This window comes from Misgurnus anguillicaudatus, chromosome 3, assembly GCF_027580225.2.
Source record: "Misgurnus anguillicaudatus chromosome 3, ASM2758022v2, whole genome shotgun sequence".
Lineage (NCBI taxonomy): Eukaryota > Metazoa > Chordata > Actinopteri > Cypriniformes > Cobitidae > Misgurnus > Misgurnus anguillicaudatus.
Window position 1 is genome coordinate 47,805,641 of NC_073339.2, and position 16,941 is coordinate 47,822,581.

General features: G+C 42.6%; 1 protein-coding gene across 2 annotated transcripts in view; it reads right to left on the reverse strand.

Annotated features, from left to right (window-relative positions):
* Nucleotides 1-11,261: 11,261 nt before the first annotated feature.
* Nucleotides 11,262-16,941, reverse strand: part of LOC129445112 (interferon-induced protein 44) — an 89,563-nt gene continuing 83,883 nt past the window's right edge. The window contains exons 7-8 of one of the 2 annotated variants that reach the window (XM_073866287.1): nucleotides 13,937-14,037; nucleotides 11,262-11,644 (exon numbers count right to left, since the gene is read on the reverse strand). In XM_073866287.1, the coding sequence (XP_073722388.1) occupies nucleotides 11,357-11,644; nucleotides 13,937-14,037 (389 nt within the window). In that variant the 3' untranslated portion in view covers nucleotides 11,262-11,356. The remainder of the gene's footprint in view (nucleotides 11,645-13,936; nucleotides 14,038-16,941) is intronic. The other variant, XM_073866286.1, reaches the window with a different exon arrangement.

Below are 16,941 nucleotides of genomic sequence, written 5' to 3' on the forward strand. Positions count from 1 at the left end.
ATTTAAATATAATACATATACATTCTCGACTGAACTAATCTTAAAACTACACTTTGTGACCAAGAAACGTTAATATAAAGAAACGCCTATCCGTCCATTGAGTTATTATGAGATTCAAAGCATTCGAAAGTTTTACCTGTCATTCTGGCAGCCCTCAAATCCGTGGCGGAAGAAGTAGTTCTCAAACAAAGAGGCTTTTAAAATAACTCTGTTGTTGTTTTCTAGTTTTCGTTTTTCAAACGTGTGCCGTCGAACTGTTGTATAAAAGCAATATCGCTCTCGGAGTCGTGTGATATAGCTCTATATCATCACGGCTGTGATTGCCTACGGCCTCGTGCCTCTGGCCTAGTCACAGCCGTGATGATATGGAGCTGTATCGCACTCCTACTCGAGCGGTATTGCTTAAATATTTGACTTTTGAATTATTCTTTTTAAATATGTGACACCGACGTTTTTTATTGGGAGCAGTGAAAATTTTGGCAGGGAATGGGTAGCAAAACCTGAACCACCAGTATTAAAAAATATTTGCGTTGAGCCCTGCATGTGCTGGTCATATAATAAGAATATCATCAAAAAGTTGATTTATTTCACTAATTCCATTAAAAAAGTAAAACGTGTATATTATTATATTCATTCATTACACACAGAGTGATATTTCAAATGTTTATTTCTTTCATTTTGATGATTGACAACTAAGGAAAATCGCAAATTCAGTATCTCAGAACATTAGAATATTACTACAGATCAGGCACATGCACAGATAGGGCTCAACCTGTGCAGGACACGTGCCCTTTTTGTCCTTACACTCCAAAGTGCCTCTTTTTTGGAGATGTTTTATTTAATTTTAATAATAAAAAAAATCAATGGTATTGATAAACATTCACGCCTGTCTGTCTATTTGACAAATATATCTGCAGCTGCAGATGTTCTATTTTTTTTGTTTTTGAGATTCTGCAAAAATCGCGAAAACTTAACGGAAGACCTGGTGCGATTTTCACAGCCCGCAACGTACGTAGGAATTTTTTACGATACCGAATAATACACAACTCAATCTGCTGTAACGACTTTTCTGACCCCGACAAGCGCAGTGGGAACGGTCTATAAACTGCGACCAAATGTAGTTTTTGACAGCGCGAGCAGTTTTTTAAACAAGTGTTCACGCATGTGAAGGGCACCCGTGACATCTATACAGAATGCAGGGTCGGGTTTTACCGGTTTTTCGCATGATGCATCTCAATCGTTTAACTACGCAGCCCTGGTAGTCAACACATCTCACTCAGACCCGCGAGAAGACGCGCCCGCGCGGGTTTAAATTTAAACATTGCCGAGATGAGAGATAGAGAAAACTTAGGCTACCTTAACACCAAAAATATTACAGATTAGAAAGGTCTAGACATCAGATGCCCATTTAAGGAAAACTAATAGAAGATAGAAGACGAGAAACGTGTAAAGGATACAAGTATGCATATTGCCTGCCACTCATTACAATAGCTATCTGGATATAACTTATTGTGTATATGTATGTATCTTATGCCTTGAATTAGTCAAGGGGGTTGTATGATTATTTGGTTCATAACTTTTTATTCTGAAATCAACTGCATAGAGTTAAGTCTATTTAGTATTTTTCAGTAATGCAGTTATTTTGGGGAAAATGTGAATAATTGCAGGCTGATTTAAGGTGTGCTCAAAATTTTCTGCTTGCGCTCCTAACATTTTCTGTCAGGGGCTACAGTTCTCCTAATAACAAAAAAGTTAGCCCTGAATAACACATTTTTTTTACATTTTCATTGCTGGCTTATTTTAAGGAAAGTGAGAGGAAAGAGAGAGAACAACCGCTGTGCTTAGTGCACCTTCAAGAGACCAAGATTCCCGGTCCTCAGGACAGTTTTTGCCAGGTAGGCAGATACATGTTGGATATGTTATGGTATGGCTATAGTATAGTATAATCTCCTATTTTGATCTTTAATTTCTTATTTCCCCCTCTTCTTAAAATGCATGAATGAGCATGCATGGTTAAGCCGAGAGAACCTGCGCTCGTAGGGCAGGGACATCTAAGCTGTAAAATCTGACAAACGTAGACAGCGAAGACCAGCCGGCCGCGTTGCAGATATCAAGAATAGAGACTCCTGTAAACCAAGCCCATGATGAAGCCAACTTCGCGCAGAGTGGGCTCTAACATCATAGCTCATTGAGGAAGGCATGAGCCAGTGTGATGGCTTCAACGATTCATCTAAATAGCCACTGTTAGTAACCGGCATACTAGTGAGTGATCTGTGAGGCTCACGAACGGCCGATCTGACTATAATATGCGGCAGAACGGTTCGTAGCGTGGGATTATACAGATACCACAATAGTGTGAACCCAGATGAGCCCTCGAGCGCTTTGGGGATGCATAAACAGTAGGTAATATTATAGTGCACAGATCGGTGAGCTTTCCAAGCGCGCTGTAAATGTGTACTGACAATAAATTGCACAGGCACAGGTGAACACTTGAGTACATCGTAAATGCATATAGATGAATCAGAGTGTTATAGTGCACAGGCCGGCAAGATTCTTGAGCACGCCGTCATGTGTCCTGATAATAAATTGTGCGCACACAGGTGAACCCTTCAGTGCACCGTGAATGCGTATAGATAAATCAGTGCACAGAACGCGGCGTGAATGTGTACAGATATGATTGATGAACGTAACGGTGGGTACCCAACGCACCGTGAACGTACACAGATAAACAACAACAGTGTGTGTATGTGTCACAAATGGATAACACAGCCGTGTATACAGGTGAGCTTCTCTAAGCGCATCTTAAGTGTAAACCGAAATCTTATAGCGTGCATACGTGAGCTTCTCTAAGTGCATGGTGGACACATATAATTAAAAACATACCGTGCATACAGGTGAACTTATGGGCGCATCTTTTAATGCAACAAACCCCAGTAGCGTGCAAGGCAGGGATGTCGAAGCTGTAAAATTGACAACGTGGACGGCGAGGACCAGCTGGCCATGTCACAAATGTCAAAATGAGAAACCTCTAAGACTATGCCAGAGGTAAAGCTAATCCACGCATGAAGTAGGTTTAACCACAAGAAAGCATTATTTGTTAAGGGAGGTGATAACTTCAACGATCCATAAATAACCTATGTTGACATGTGCGCTAGTGAGTGGTCTGTGAAGCATACAAACAGCTGATCGTCTGATGTATGTCAGACGTATCTGTCATTCAAGACCTTGGACAGTCCCAGAGCGCTGCACCTCGGGCACCCTCCGCATCTGAGAAATGACAGGCTTGTGAATTAAATGAATGGCGTGGTTCGCTGTTATCGCCACCACATAGATATAGCGTAGGGGGAGAGAGACGCCCTGCACGAGCCTCTCTAGTGAGGAGAAAAGTGTTCCACACCACAATTTGCGGGGATTTAGACTTTTCGCTGTCACCAGACAGGGATAGATCAGACTTTGCACAAGGACGCCTCGCGAAAGGGGTCCTAGCAGCTCGTGCCAACGTGTCATAAGGCATGTAGGTCGTGTCTCACGGATGCAATCTCCACACGCCCATCGTAACGGGGGAAATATGTCTGCCCCTTGATGGTTTAAGCACGAGATGCGTATCACTCTGATTGAACATAGCTTATAAAAGTGATGCAATGAGCTTATAAAGGAGATGACTCATCAGCTTGTACAGGGGGCGAAATCTCAGCCCGGCTCGGTGAATAATGAAACCACCGTAGTTTGCTCGACCGCATTATCACAATAACACGGTCGAGAGTGCTGCAGTGCTAAAATGTACAGTACAAGGTGATTGATATGAGACAAACGGGCGTTCCACGCGCCGAAGGCTGATTGCCGTCACAAGGCGTGTCCAACCCACAGCAGATGCTGGGCGAGCTCGTAACGATAGCAGTTCATGCAGCCGTGTGTAACTCAAAGCATAAGTGTCCTGGCCGTCAACTCGGGGCGGGGTCTTTGCTTAGTCAAACTGAAGTGGTCTTATGAACAGAATGCCACGATATTCAGCTTTCTGGGACTCGTTAGGGGGGTACGTGAACTCGCCTTAAACGAGATGCCGCGCGTCTGACTGTGAGCGCGCTCTGGTGTTAAGGGGAAGTTCCGCCTTGAAATGATCCTAGGGTCAACAACAAACGTGCACCGAGTTCGACCGTTCACTGGAGTTTGTTTTCGTGCTGGTCTGGCGTGACCAGTGTTGTTGCTGGACGCAGGTTGGCATGTTGTGGTGGCCTTCGGGGCATCGGTGCATTAAAAACGAAATCGCTATGTCTATACTACTAATAATGCTCAAAATAACCCCACACTTACACTGTAGCACAATGAGGGTCTCTATATGTAAACCGAAGCATTGAGAACTTTGCAAGTGTACAGGCAGTTTATTAAAAAGAAACACTTACCGTTCACGTCTGGATCACATATCCATGCGGGCGCCATCTTGGGAAAACTAAACTCTCGCGTGAAACGTTGTTGCCCGGAACAGGTGTTGTGCTTTCACGCGAGAGTTCAGTTTTCCCAAGATGGCGCCCGCGTGGATGTTTGATCCAGACGTGAACGGTAGGTGTTCCTTTTTGGTAAACTGCCTGTACACTTGCGGGGTTCTCAATGCTTCGGTTTGCATGTGGAGACCCTCCTTGTGCTGCAGTGTAGGTGTGGTGTTGTTTTGAGCATTATTAGTAGTATAGACATAGCGATTTCGTTTTTAATGCACTGATGCCCCGAAGGCTACCATAATATGCTAATTTGCGTTTAGCAATAACACTGGTCACGTTAGACTAGCATGAAAACAAACTCCAGTGAACGGTCGAACTCTGTACACATTTGTTATTAACCCTAGGATCATTTCAAGGCGGAATTTCCCTTTAAGCTCGCTTTCCGAGCGTCATAAACGAAACTCATTGTGGCGGGTAGCAAGCTCACTTGAGGTTGATATTACCCTTAATTTCTCAGAGTATTGGAGGGGAGGTGTGAGCGCCTTCGGATCCACTGATATAAACCAGCCATTTGGCCGAAAAACGTCATAAACCGCTTGGCTTTAAGCCTTTGAGTGACCGTTCGGAGAGGGAGCGATTCAAACGCTTGGAGCCGTGAAAAGTCTGAGGCTGCCGTCTCTCTAGGAAGAGAAAATAACAGCCGTTAGACTGTGCTCGCTTGCACCATCAGTATCGTAGCGGAGAAACTGAGGTGGGCTGCGAGCGAATTTCAGCGAGAAAGCGTCTGAATTATTGTTTAGAATCCAGCCCAGTGTCCCGGGAATGGATCACCAAACCGGGGTTTGACGGCAAGCATCGGACGGCGGGCCGTGTGTGCGGATATTGACTGCTTGTCGATAAGGCAAAAAAGTGTTTAGAGACACCGTACAGCTGTGGGGTGTCAATACACAGTATAGTAAGCACGAAAATTGCTCTTAGAGAGGAATTGAATATTGTTCGCCACTACAGTGAGGTCGCATAACCGACAGTATTAAATGTGTATGTTTCTGGATAAACAGAGCACACAAAAAACATTTCAGGGCAGTCCAGCCGAGGTGCGACTTAACCCTTCCTCTCCCAGACAGTCTGTTCTCTGTCGACGCAGCTATGCTGCGAGTAAAACCAGAGCTTGGCCGTTCAGGTGCACGAGCCTCTGTAGTGACGGTGACCAGAGTGGCTCACAGAGCAGAGCAGTATGTCTAGGTGGTTTGATGTCAGACTGGACCCATCACGCAGAGAGAAAGTCTGCCTAAGGCCCGCGGTTTTGCAGTTTATTAAAAGGGCAGAAAAACGGGGAATATAAGAAATGTACCAATATTCAGCACACTGATATAGGACAGGACTGAATAAAGGGAGGCGTTCGGGCCTCAGCATATTATAAACAAATTCGTTCTGCCTCTGATTCCGTCTAAGCCAGAGAAATAGCGGCGTGTTCGCCCTATCGAGCGGACGAATGAGATCGCACCGCTCCAGGAGGGGAGGGGCATGAAGCTCTGTAATCGCTGAACACTAGACAGCTGCACTTAGAGGCAAGGAGCCATTAGACCATGTGCTTGTCACGATACGGAAGGGTTGTAAGGACAGGACGCAAACGCAAGGTTCAAAATAAATAACATTTAATAATAAAACACGAGGGCAGACATGGTGAAGGCAGGAACACAGGAACATGAACACAGGAACATTAACACAGGAACAGACAGGGTATCAATGACAATGATCCAGCAGTGAGCAAACAGAAGACAGAGGTATATATACACAGACTAAATGACAAACAGGTGTGATGAGGCAGGTAATTAATCAATGAATGTCCAGGTGATAACAATCGGAACAGAGACAAGACATGACACAGATTAACCGTGACATTACCCTCCCCTCTACGAGTGGCTACCAGACACTCACATAAAACACAACAAAAACAAAGTCTGGTAGCGAGAGTCCAAGGGAGGGATGGAGGGCTTGGGGACCCTGGCGAAGCCGGCAGCCGCCGGGATGAGACCAACAGGACGGTTGGCCGGACTGCGCCAGGAGAACCGGAGCGATCGCTCCGAGAACCGAGGCAGACGAATTACCCCCCTCCTGGGAATCGTCGACGATCAGATGCCCCCGGAAATCATCTCCCATCCCCTCGCGGAAACGGAGACCCTCGGTAGCCACCCCGGGGAAATGATCGGGCGTGGTCCGTTCCGGATCTCCCAGCGAGCAGGATGGTGGTCCTCCGAGGGACCATCGACGACGACTCAACCGTTGGGGGACCGCCTGGGCCGATCCTCCTCCCGCAGGAGCGAGCGATCGCTCACGGTGGTCCCCAAGAGACATCGGGGCTGATGGGGAATGAACCCCGATGTCACTACTCCCCCTCGACAAAACACCTGGGGGAGCCGCCCTCCGTGAACCTGCTGCGTCCAGTTTGGCTGGATCATTCTGTCACGATACGGAAGGGTTGTAAGTACAGGACGCAAATGCAAGGTTCAAAATAAATAACATTTAATAATAAAACACGAGGGCAGACATGGTGAAGGCAGGAACACAGGAACATGAACACAGGAACATTAACACAGGAACAGACAGGGTATCAATGACAATGATCCAGCAGTGAGCAAACAGAAGACAGAGGTATATATACACAGACTAAATGACAAACAGGTGTGATGAGGCAGGTAATTAATCAATGAATGTCCAGGTGATAACAATCGGAACAGAGACAAGACATGACACGGATTAACCGTGACAGTGCTAACTCTAAGAAGCCGCTTAAAATGTTTTCATAAGAAACCTTAATGTATGTGAACTTGATTTGTAAGTGTACTTTGGGGTTGGACCTTGCTTGCGTTTATTGGGTCCGATTTCAAAGCCCCCGGTGAGGGTGGACGCAGCGATGTCCTCTGCTGGCGTCAGGTCATGTGTAGAGGCAGATTCACCTCCCGTTACACGGGGTGCCCGATTTATGCTGGCAAGCTTGGGATTCCCCCCGTCTCCTGACATCATTGTAGCGCTTGGCGCAACGATGGGGAAGCCAGCTGATGAGACAATTGTGGCTATTTCCTCTCACACCTGTTTAACCTACGCTGATTTGGGCGGGTTTCTCCCATTCCCATACAAAACAACTTCTCTGTCTTTGACTGCTCTTACAAGAACATCGGTCTCCTCGGCTGTGAACCACTCCTGGCGTGCGCCTGGTAAATCTGTCATAATAATAGCAACCCGCCATGGAACTTGCGCCCTTGCGTTTAAAGGGAATGTTGTATAGCGTTCTGATTGGTTTATTTGACGTTACGCCCAAACCACACCTATGCATAATGAACCTACTTCAGACCAACCCCTTATTGATTTGCGCCTGGCGCAAGAGTTATTTCTCCCACCGGGAAAATAGCAACAGCGCCCAAGATCCGCCCACAAAATCACCAACATAAAACACAAACTACACACCTCGTTCCGCTCACCAAGGGGTGCAAATCTTCAATGTGATGCTGCTTGCATTAATCGTTGACTTTGTAATCAAAAAGCTTATTTTAGCGCTTCAGAGACGAGCAGGAAAACACGAGCAGAGAAAACCTTTTGCCGCTATTCAGATTCCGGGGTTCACAGTCTCAACCCGGTAATGTGATTAACACTCCATGTAAGAATTAACTAGACTAGTTTGTTGCACTCGTTTGTTGCAGTTATTAAATTGTTTATATAGGCTACCTTTATTAAAATGTACAATATCTCATGCTGTCCTTCCTGAAAGATCGTCTGCATGGTTAGGAATCTTTGGTACTGTGCTTGAATGGTTTACATCTTATCTTACAAATCGATTTCAGTTTGTGTCTTTGGGGGAAAACAAATCTTTACCAACACTAGTCCAGCAGGGTGTCCCGCAAGGGTCGGTGCTTGGTCCCATCTTATTCAGCATCTATATGCTGCCTCTGGGTGACATCATTCGTAAGTTTGGGTTAGGGTTTCATTGTTATGCTGACGATACGCAGATTTATATAAGCATGCACCCTGATCCAAACCTTGCAGTCACAGCCCTTAGCACCTGCTTGGATGAGATAAAAGCCTGGATGCATGACAATTTTCTTTAGCTTAACCAGGCAAAAACTGCACTTCTTTTTGTCGGCACGCCAACATCTTTACTCAAGCTTAACATTTCTGAATTGATAACTGCTAATGACTTTGTTAACTCATCTTCTCAAGTGCGCAATCTTGGCGTTATTTTCGATCCTGAACTTATGTTTGATGCTCATATTAAGAAGGTTTTAAAAACGGCATTCTTCCATCTTAGAAATATTGCTAGATTGCGACCATCTCTATCGCTGCCAGATGCAGATAGGCTTATTCATGCCTTTATTATGCCGAGGCTCGATTATTGCAATGCGCTCTACCTTGGTCTCCCTAATTGGTCCATCAAAAAATTACAACATATACAAAACTCAGCTGCTCGGTTATTGACACATACAACTACTCGTCAACATTTTACTCCAGTACTCTTTGATTTACATTGGCTGCCGATACAAGCACGTATAGAATTCAAATCACTGGTTCTAACATATAAAGCCATTCATGAAACGGCCCCTGCTTACCTTTGCAGTTTGGTCACTGCAGTTTGGTCACTGCTCTTATCCCAGCTCGCTCTCTGCACTCTTCCAAGTCATGCATCCTACAGCAGCCTCGATATAAATTAAAGTCTAAGGGTGGTCGAACATTCTCAGTCGCTGCACCACGTTTATGGAATGCTCTACCACTGGAAATTAGAGATTCTCCAACATTGGATTGTTTTAAGAAGTGTTTAAAGACACACCTTTTTAGAACTGCTTACTGTAGTTGAATGTATTTATTTTACTATATTTTTAGAACTGTTTTGTAATTGAAGGTTGTTATTTTAGTGTATTCCATTGTATGTTCTTTCTGTATGTTGTAGCGCTTTGAGTCTAAGAAAAGCGATTTAGAAATAAAATGTATTATTATTATTATTATTATTATTATAAGCGACAAGACTTTTGTCAGGGAGTGTATTTTGGGTTGTTAAGTCATGATGTAAGGAATACAGTTTTTGGGTCCAAACCTCCACTCATTTCAATAGAGGGTATTATTTAAACAGCCGTTTATGAGCAGTATTTATTCATTTTACACATTGAAGCGAAAATGTTATAAACAGTGTACACATCAGTCTCCAGGCTCACGGAATCACCATCAGCAATATATTAATAATTTGTACAAAATCCATGTCCATGACTCCATGTCTGTCAACTCAGATAAAAATTTGAATCTGGTCATTTTGCATTATTATACGAGTGTATATTAGCACGATTTTTTGTTATTTCCCTATGGCATTTGAGATCAGTTGGACCCGGAAACGATGCATGACGTCAAACTTAACAACCGGATAGAGACAGAGCGCAGCGCGTCATAACCTGAAAACCACGCCCACCAGGCCGTAAAGCCCAGCCTTTAGGGAGAATAAAGTGGACGCAGTTTTACTAATTGTAGTACTATGAAAAGTTGCCTGTTTCCATTTCTGTGTCTTTAAATGCTTGTTTATTTGGGGTCGACAGCTTATAAAAACGTATTTATGTTTTCTTTGGCTTGTTAGATGTACACCTTGTCACACAGCAGCTTTTAGGTATTATTCTGTTATTCTGTAAATAAGTTTTTATAAGCTGTCGACCTCAAAAAACGAGCATTTACAGACACAAAAGTGAAAACAGGCACCTTTTCATAGTACTCATATTAGTAGAACTGCGTCCACTAGGGGGAAACGTAGTCGGCGATCCACTTTTTTCTCCTTAAAGGCTGGGTTTTACGGCTCAACAGCTTATAAAAACTTATTTCTGGGTTCTTTGGCTTGTTAGCTGTACATATTGTCAAACAGCAGCTTTTAGGCGTTATTCAGTTTTTTGTTATAAGCCAGAAATGACAAGGAGGCGGCCCCCTGCAATACAAAGTCAATGGAGACGGTTGGATTGTATTTCCCCCCGGTGGGCGTGGTTTTCAAATTTGCATAACTGCGCTCTGTCTCTATAGCCTTCATGTTCTTATTGTCCTTTGTCAAGCTTTGTTTGTTTGTATGTATGATGTGAGTTTGCCATGCCATGTTTTTGTTTTGTTTTATTGATGTTCATGGGTTTTTGATTTAATTAAACTGCACTTGGATTCTAAATTGCTCGCCTCTCAGTGGAATACTTTACAATGATCATGATTCCTTATAAATATAATAATTTTCTTAACACTCGAGATTTTAAGCAACTGTGGGCATGTATGTACTCCACACAGATCAAAAATCACAGAAATCGGTTGAGAAATGTAAAAGTTATTTAACCTGCGGCCTTGTGTCTTTGGCCTTATCACAGCTGTGACGATATAGACCAATATCAATCTCAGACTGTTGCTTAAATATATGTATATATATATATATATATATATATATATGTATATATATATATATGTATATATATATATATGTATATATATATATATATATATATATATATATATATATATATATATATATATATATATATATATATATATATATATATATGTGTGTGTGTTTTTTCAACAAATACATTTCTAATTTTACAACCCATAAGGCAAAAAAATATATATGTTTCCTTGCCAAAATATAAAAGTTTGTATAACATGTATAAAGTATATTTTTGTCTCGTACCACACACACATAAAGGGGTAAGATCCAATAGCAGTTTATTTAGGGTAATCTGTAATCATAATCCAGCCAGGCAAACCGTCATACACGGTAAACAATCCAGAACATTACACAAACAATAACTCAGAAAGGCATTGTCACATAAAACAAGAACTCTGTGACAAGAATTTAACAGACAGGGTATATAACTATATATACAGATGGTGATGAGTGCCCAATAGTCTACAGCTGTAAAGAGTAATCAGTTGCTAATGAGCTGCTGCCAGGTGAAAACAATTAACATCACACACAGAACACAGTTTAACACTGTGACAATTTTTGCAGTAAATATATTGAATTTTATTTTTTTCAAAGCTGTTATGCAGCTACTGCTGCTATCAAGTCGATCATGAGCAAGATAAACAATCTGATCCAGTGCTTTCAGAATCAGAACATCAACATCAGGATTTGTGTCGATCTCTTCATGGTAGTTCTTCAATGGGAAGATGTTGCACATTGGTACACCAATCAAGTCACTGCACAACTGCATCTAGAAAACATAACATCATTAAAAACAATATAGCTGCAAGCAGCAACACGGGGTCAAGCACCATCAGTGCAATAATGAGCACCCAAAGCAAGCACAGCAAGCACACAAAACACAGCAAGCTCACAAAGCACAGCAAGCACACAAAGCACAACAAGCACACAAAGCACAGCAAGCACACAAATCACAGCAAGCTCACAAAGCACAGCAAGCACACAAAGCACAGCAAGCTCACCAAGCACACAAAGCACAGCCAGCACACAAAGCACAGCAAGCTCGCACAGCGAGCTCGCACAGCAAGCTCACAAAGCACAGCAAGCATACAAAGCACAGCAAGCACACAAAGCACAGCAAGCTCACAGAGCACAGCAAGCTCACAAAGCACAGCAAGCTCACAAAGCACAGCAAGCTCACAAAGCATAGCAAGCACACAAAGCACAGTAAGCTCACAAAACACAGCAAACACACAAAGCACAGCAAGCACACAAAGCACAGCAAGCCCAAAAAGCACAACAAGCTCACCAAGCACAGCAAGCTCACCAAGCACAGCAAGCACACCAAACATAGCAAGCACAGCAAGCTCACAAAGCACAGCAAGCACACAAAGCACAGCAAGCTCACCAAGCACAGTAAGCTCACAAAACACAGCAAGCACACAAAGCACAGCAAGCACACAAAGCACAGCAAGCACAGCAAGCTCAAAAAGAACAAGCTCACAAAGCACACCAAGCTCACCAAGCACAGCAAGCACACCAAGCACAGCAAGCACACCAAGCACAGCAAGCTCACAAAGCACAGCAAGCTCAAAATGCACAGCTAGCTCACCAAGCACAGAAAGCACAGCAAGCTCACAAAGCACAGCAAGCACACAAAGCACAGCAAGCACACAAAGCACAACAAGCTCACAAAGCACAGCAAGCACACAAAGCACAGCAAGCTCACAAAGCACACAAGGCACACAAAGCACAGCAAGCTCATAAAGCACAGCCAGCACACAAAGCACAGCAAACTCCCAAAGCACAGCAAGCACACAAAGCACAGCAAGCACACAAAGCACAGCAAGCTCACAAAGCACAGTAAGCTCGCAAAGCACAGCAAGCTCACAAAGCACAGCAAGCACACAAAGCACAGCAAGCACCATAAAGCACATCAAACACGCAAGGCTCAGGAATCATAGAGCAGAACCACCACAATGCAGAGCAACAACAGCAAAAATGGAAAAATAGAACACATGTGAACTACAGACAGGTTAAGAAGAATTTATGAAGAAGAACAAAACTACATGACTCAGGTGGGATTCAAACCCAGGAACTCAGAATCTCAATGCATGTGATTTACTAGATGCGCCACTCAGTTGACACAGTTCTTTGGGCAGCAGAAAAGAGATAACAGTATAATATCAATAAGAATTGTAATAGTTTATAACCCCTAGGTGGCGCTGTACTCCCAGGTAACTTCAGTACATCATGTCAAAGCTCCTTACCAATTTTTGCGCGGATATCTCAAATAGTTAAAAAAATATAACAATTTATGTGAAATTTCAAAATGGCGGACAGGCGGTTTGGTCAAACCCGGCATAATACACATCGACAGATGCGGCATGAGGTAAGCAATCCATAGACATCAAGATCATAATTTTCTGACAAACAGTTCAGAAGTTATGGGCAAAAATAGCCTCTTTTATTATCTCATGACCCATAGGTGGCGCTGTCACCAAATTTGGCATGGACCCCAAGTTCATGGTACACATGAAGTGTACCAAATTTCATTTCGATTGATCAAAGAATGACCGAGATACAGCTTCAGAACCATTTTTTGCGCATTTATTACTTTTGAACAAAAATAAATATCAAAATTCTGTTCAGTCATTTCTGTGCGGCTCACTCCAAAGATCACCTGTGCCAAAATTCATAACAATTGAACCAAATTTGAAGGATTAGCGAAAAAACGAAATACTGTACATTTCAAAATGGCCACTACTGTAATGGGTGGAGTCTTACTGTAAGGTACTAAAAACAATAAGCCTGACGAGAGCAATCACGTGTACTAAGTAGAATTTTCATAGATCAAATGGTTCAACAGTTATAACAGTTTAAACATTGAACTTTTGCACTGCTGGTGGCGCTATAGAGTTACTGCTAGATGACCAAACCCTAAGAAATATTTTGAATAATTGTACACCCTCTTGAGGCCCCATTGAAAGTTTTTTGATGCCCCCCACCCCCATTGGGCTCTGGCCCCGTGATTGAGAAACAGTATCATACTTTCTTTAATATCACTTAATGGATGATGTACCTTCTCTTTGATCTTCTTGCTGTGATACACTCTTGTTAGATTGCTCTTCACCAATGGACATGCTTCATCTATTTTGGTCATGACAATGACTTGAGGAATATCTACAATGATGACACAGAAGCAACATTAGATAAACAGCATATATAATATGCCAAACATCAGGACAATGGTCAAGTGGATTAGAAAGAATGGTGGCAATTTATTATCACTGTCATATTTAAACCATATTTAACCACAATGCCCCCCAATATTCAAAAACGGCCAAATTAAAGTATAAAATGATATAAAATGGTTTTACAGTAAGCATACAATATTCATTAGCGATTCCTTCTGCGCAGCTGCACATTGCAATCTAATTTTGTCATCATTATCAGCTCATACATTTGAAAAAAAAAAATTCACGTGCAAATGTAAATATGTATGGAAAGATTAAAGTCCCAATGAAGTCAAAACAGACAATTCTTATTTTTTTATGTAATATTGCAGTGTTCATTATAAACTATTTATCTGGGTTAAGTCATAATATAAAAAAAAATCCAACCGTCTCCATTGACTTTGTATTGAGAGAGGCTGCCTCCTTGTCATTTCTGTCTTATAACAAAAAACTGAATAATGCCTAAAAGCTGCTATGTGACAATATGTACAGCTAACAAGCCAAAGAACCCAGAAATAAGTTTTTATAAGCTGTCGAGCCGTAAAACCCTGCCTTTAAGGAGAAAAGTAGAATAAATGAGTTTAATATGAATGAATTGAGAATGAATTCAGTCTGCTACCAAATGCCTACTTTTCAATATCCAATCAAAGCACATTGGAAAACACAAACCATGCCCACTATTTTCCAATAGTGTGATAAGGGCCAGTCAAACTAGACTTTTCGTTCCATCAGTGTTGTTTTCGTCAAGGACGATAACGAAATGATTTCGATGACGCATCTATTTCTGATGACTAGCTAAAAATGTCTCCAAGGTGACGAAAACATGACGAGACACTTTCGAGTTTTTGTTGACGAGACGAGACCGAACGAAAATGATTATAAATCTGATGTTCACAATGCATGTAATTTCTGCCTATTTTGCGTGAAATCTGTCTGTTTTTAGCTCAAAAGTTTAAAGGTAACTAACAAGTCACGCTCTTAATGTATATATACATTTAATTTTACTCAACATTCGGCTTGTGACACATTTCATGGTAAGCTTAAGGTTTTACATGTATCTGCTTGTCAAACCTAAACCCATTTCCAATACTTTTTGTAATGTATTTAAATAAGTCAAGGCACGCGTTTCTCAACTTTATAAGCGAGGTCTCTGTGTGACACACAAACTCAACATGAGGGTATATTAGGCTCAACTTTTTTCTTCGTTACTTTTTGTTATGACATGCGCAGAAGCCTCACCGACTAAAACAACGGCAAGCCCTCAGGGACAACCTTAATGAACATTTTAATTGTATTAAATACACCACACATTTTAAGCTAAATTCATTGGTTAAAAAATACTTTTTTACTAAAAATTGACTTAAACTTGACTAAAACCTTTTTGCATTTTCGTCGAATAAAACTTGCTTTAAACTATTAAAAATATCAATTTTATAAGTGACTAAATTGTGACTAAAACTAAAAGCATTTTCGTCCAAAAGACTAAGACTAAAACTAAAACTAAAAGGGCTGCCAAAAACAACACTGCGTTCCATTGACCTCCATTCACATGCATGCAAATGAGTCAGATCAGAAACACAAGCTTGTGCAACGATATTTCGCAGGTCGCTGTGTAGCAAAGTTCAAGTCTGGTGAACTCTGACCTGCGATTTCATATAACGTGAAGCGCTGTGACCAGTACATAACTGGTATGTCATTGCGTGATCTTTCTATCTACTGAAAAACACAAATGGACGAAGTCAAATACTCGCATGCTCAAAGTCTCGTGCGACCGAAGCTATATTCTGTTTCACTCGGAAATGCATCACAACACGGAAGTCGATCACGACTTACAGTTCATGGGAGAGATTCACCGCCTTTACTGTGGTAAGTACACTTTAATATGTTACAGATGGATGGATGTTTATTGCTATCCAGTATGTACATTTATACATATAGCCCTGAATGTTTTGGTCCCCCCAATGTTCATGGTGTGATTGCGGCCTTGATTTAAAACATACAAAAACCTTTGAAAACCAGAATCACCATATTTCAAAGTAATAACGCTTAGGTTACTCACGTAACCCCGGTTCCCTGAAATAACGGGAACGAAGCATTGCGTCAGTTAGCTGACGCTATGGGGGAAACTCCTGTTTACTCCGTGACTGAAGCCTATTGGTTAACGTCTGTACAAAGTACAGACCAATGACGTTTGAACCCGCGCGCGGGAAGTACACGTCCTTATATAAGCGCGGTTCAAGCGTCAGGAGCTCATTATTATTCGACTGAAGCGCGCAGCCGAATACACTCGCTGCGTAGACGTTTGTAGCACGGCAAGTGACGCAATGCTTCGTTCCCGTTATTTCAGGGAACCGGGGTTACGTGAGTAACCTAAGCGTTCCCTTTCAATACGGTTCACTTCGCATTGCGTCAGTTAGCTGACGCTATGGGGGAACGTAATCCCATCACGCCGTGCATACACAACGTACAGAAGTGCCTTACCGGAGAGACACTGCGTGTGGCCCTATACCCGGCATATTCACAGCTTTAAGCAATGTGTAAGCACCATATAAATGTTGACGCGCACACGGTGGGGTTTTAAACGCACCGGGGGCACATAACATAGCACAAGACGGCGAGATACCGAGCGCGCCGCGGGTGTGCGAGATAAGTAAATTCAGAGTCACGTTGGTGAGCTCGCTGAGCGCACCGTGGTGTACACATAAAACGCATGAGCGTGCATGATTGAGCCGAGAGAACCTGCGCTCGTAGGGCAGGGACGTCTAAAGCCTAGTTTATGGTCGCCGCGTCCGCAAGAGCGCGTTGGTGCGCGCGGCAAAAATGACGTCAACGCGGAGTGGGCGGTCGCGCG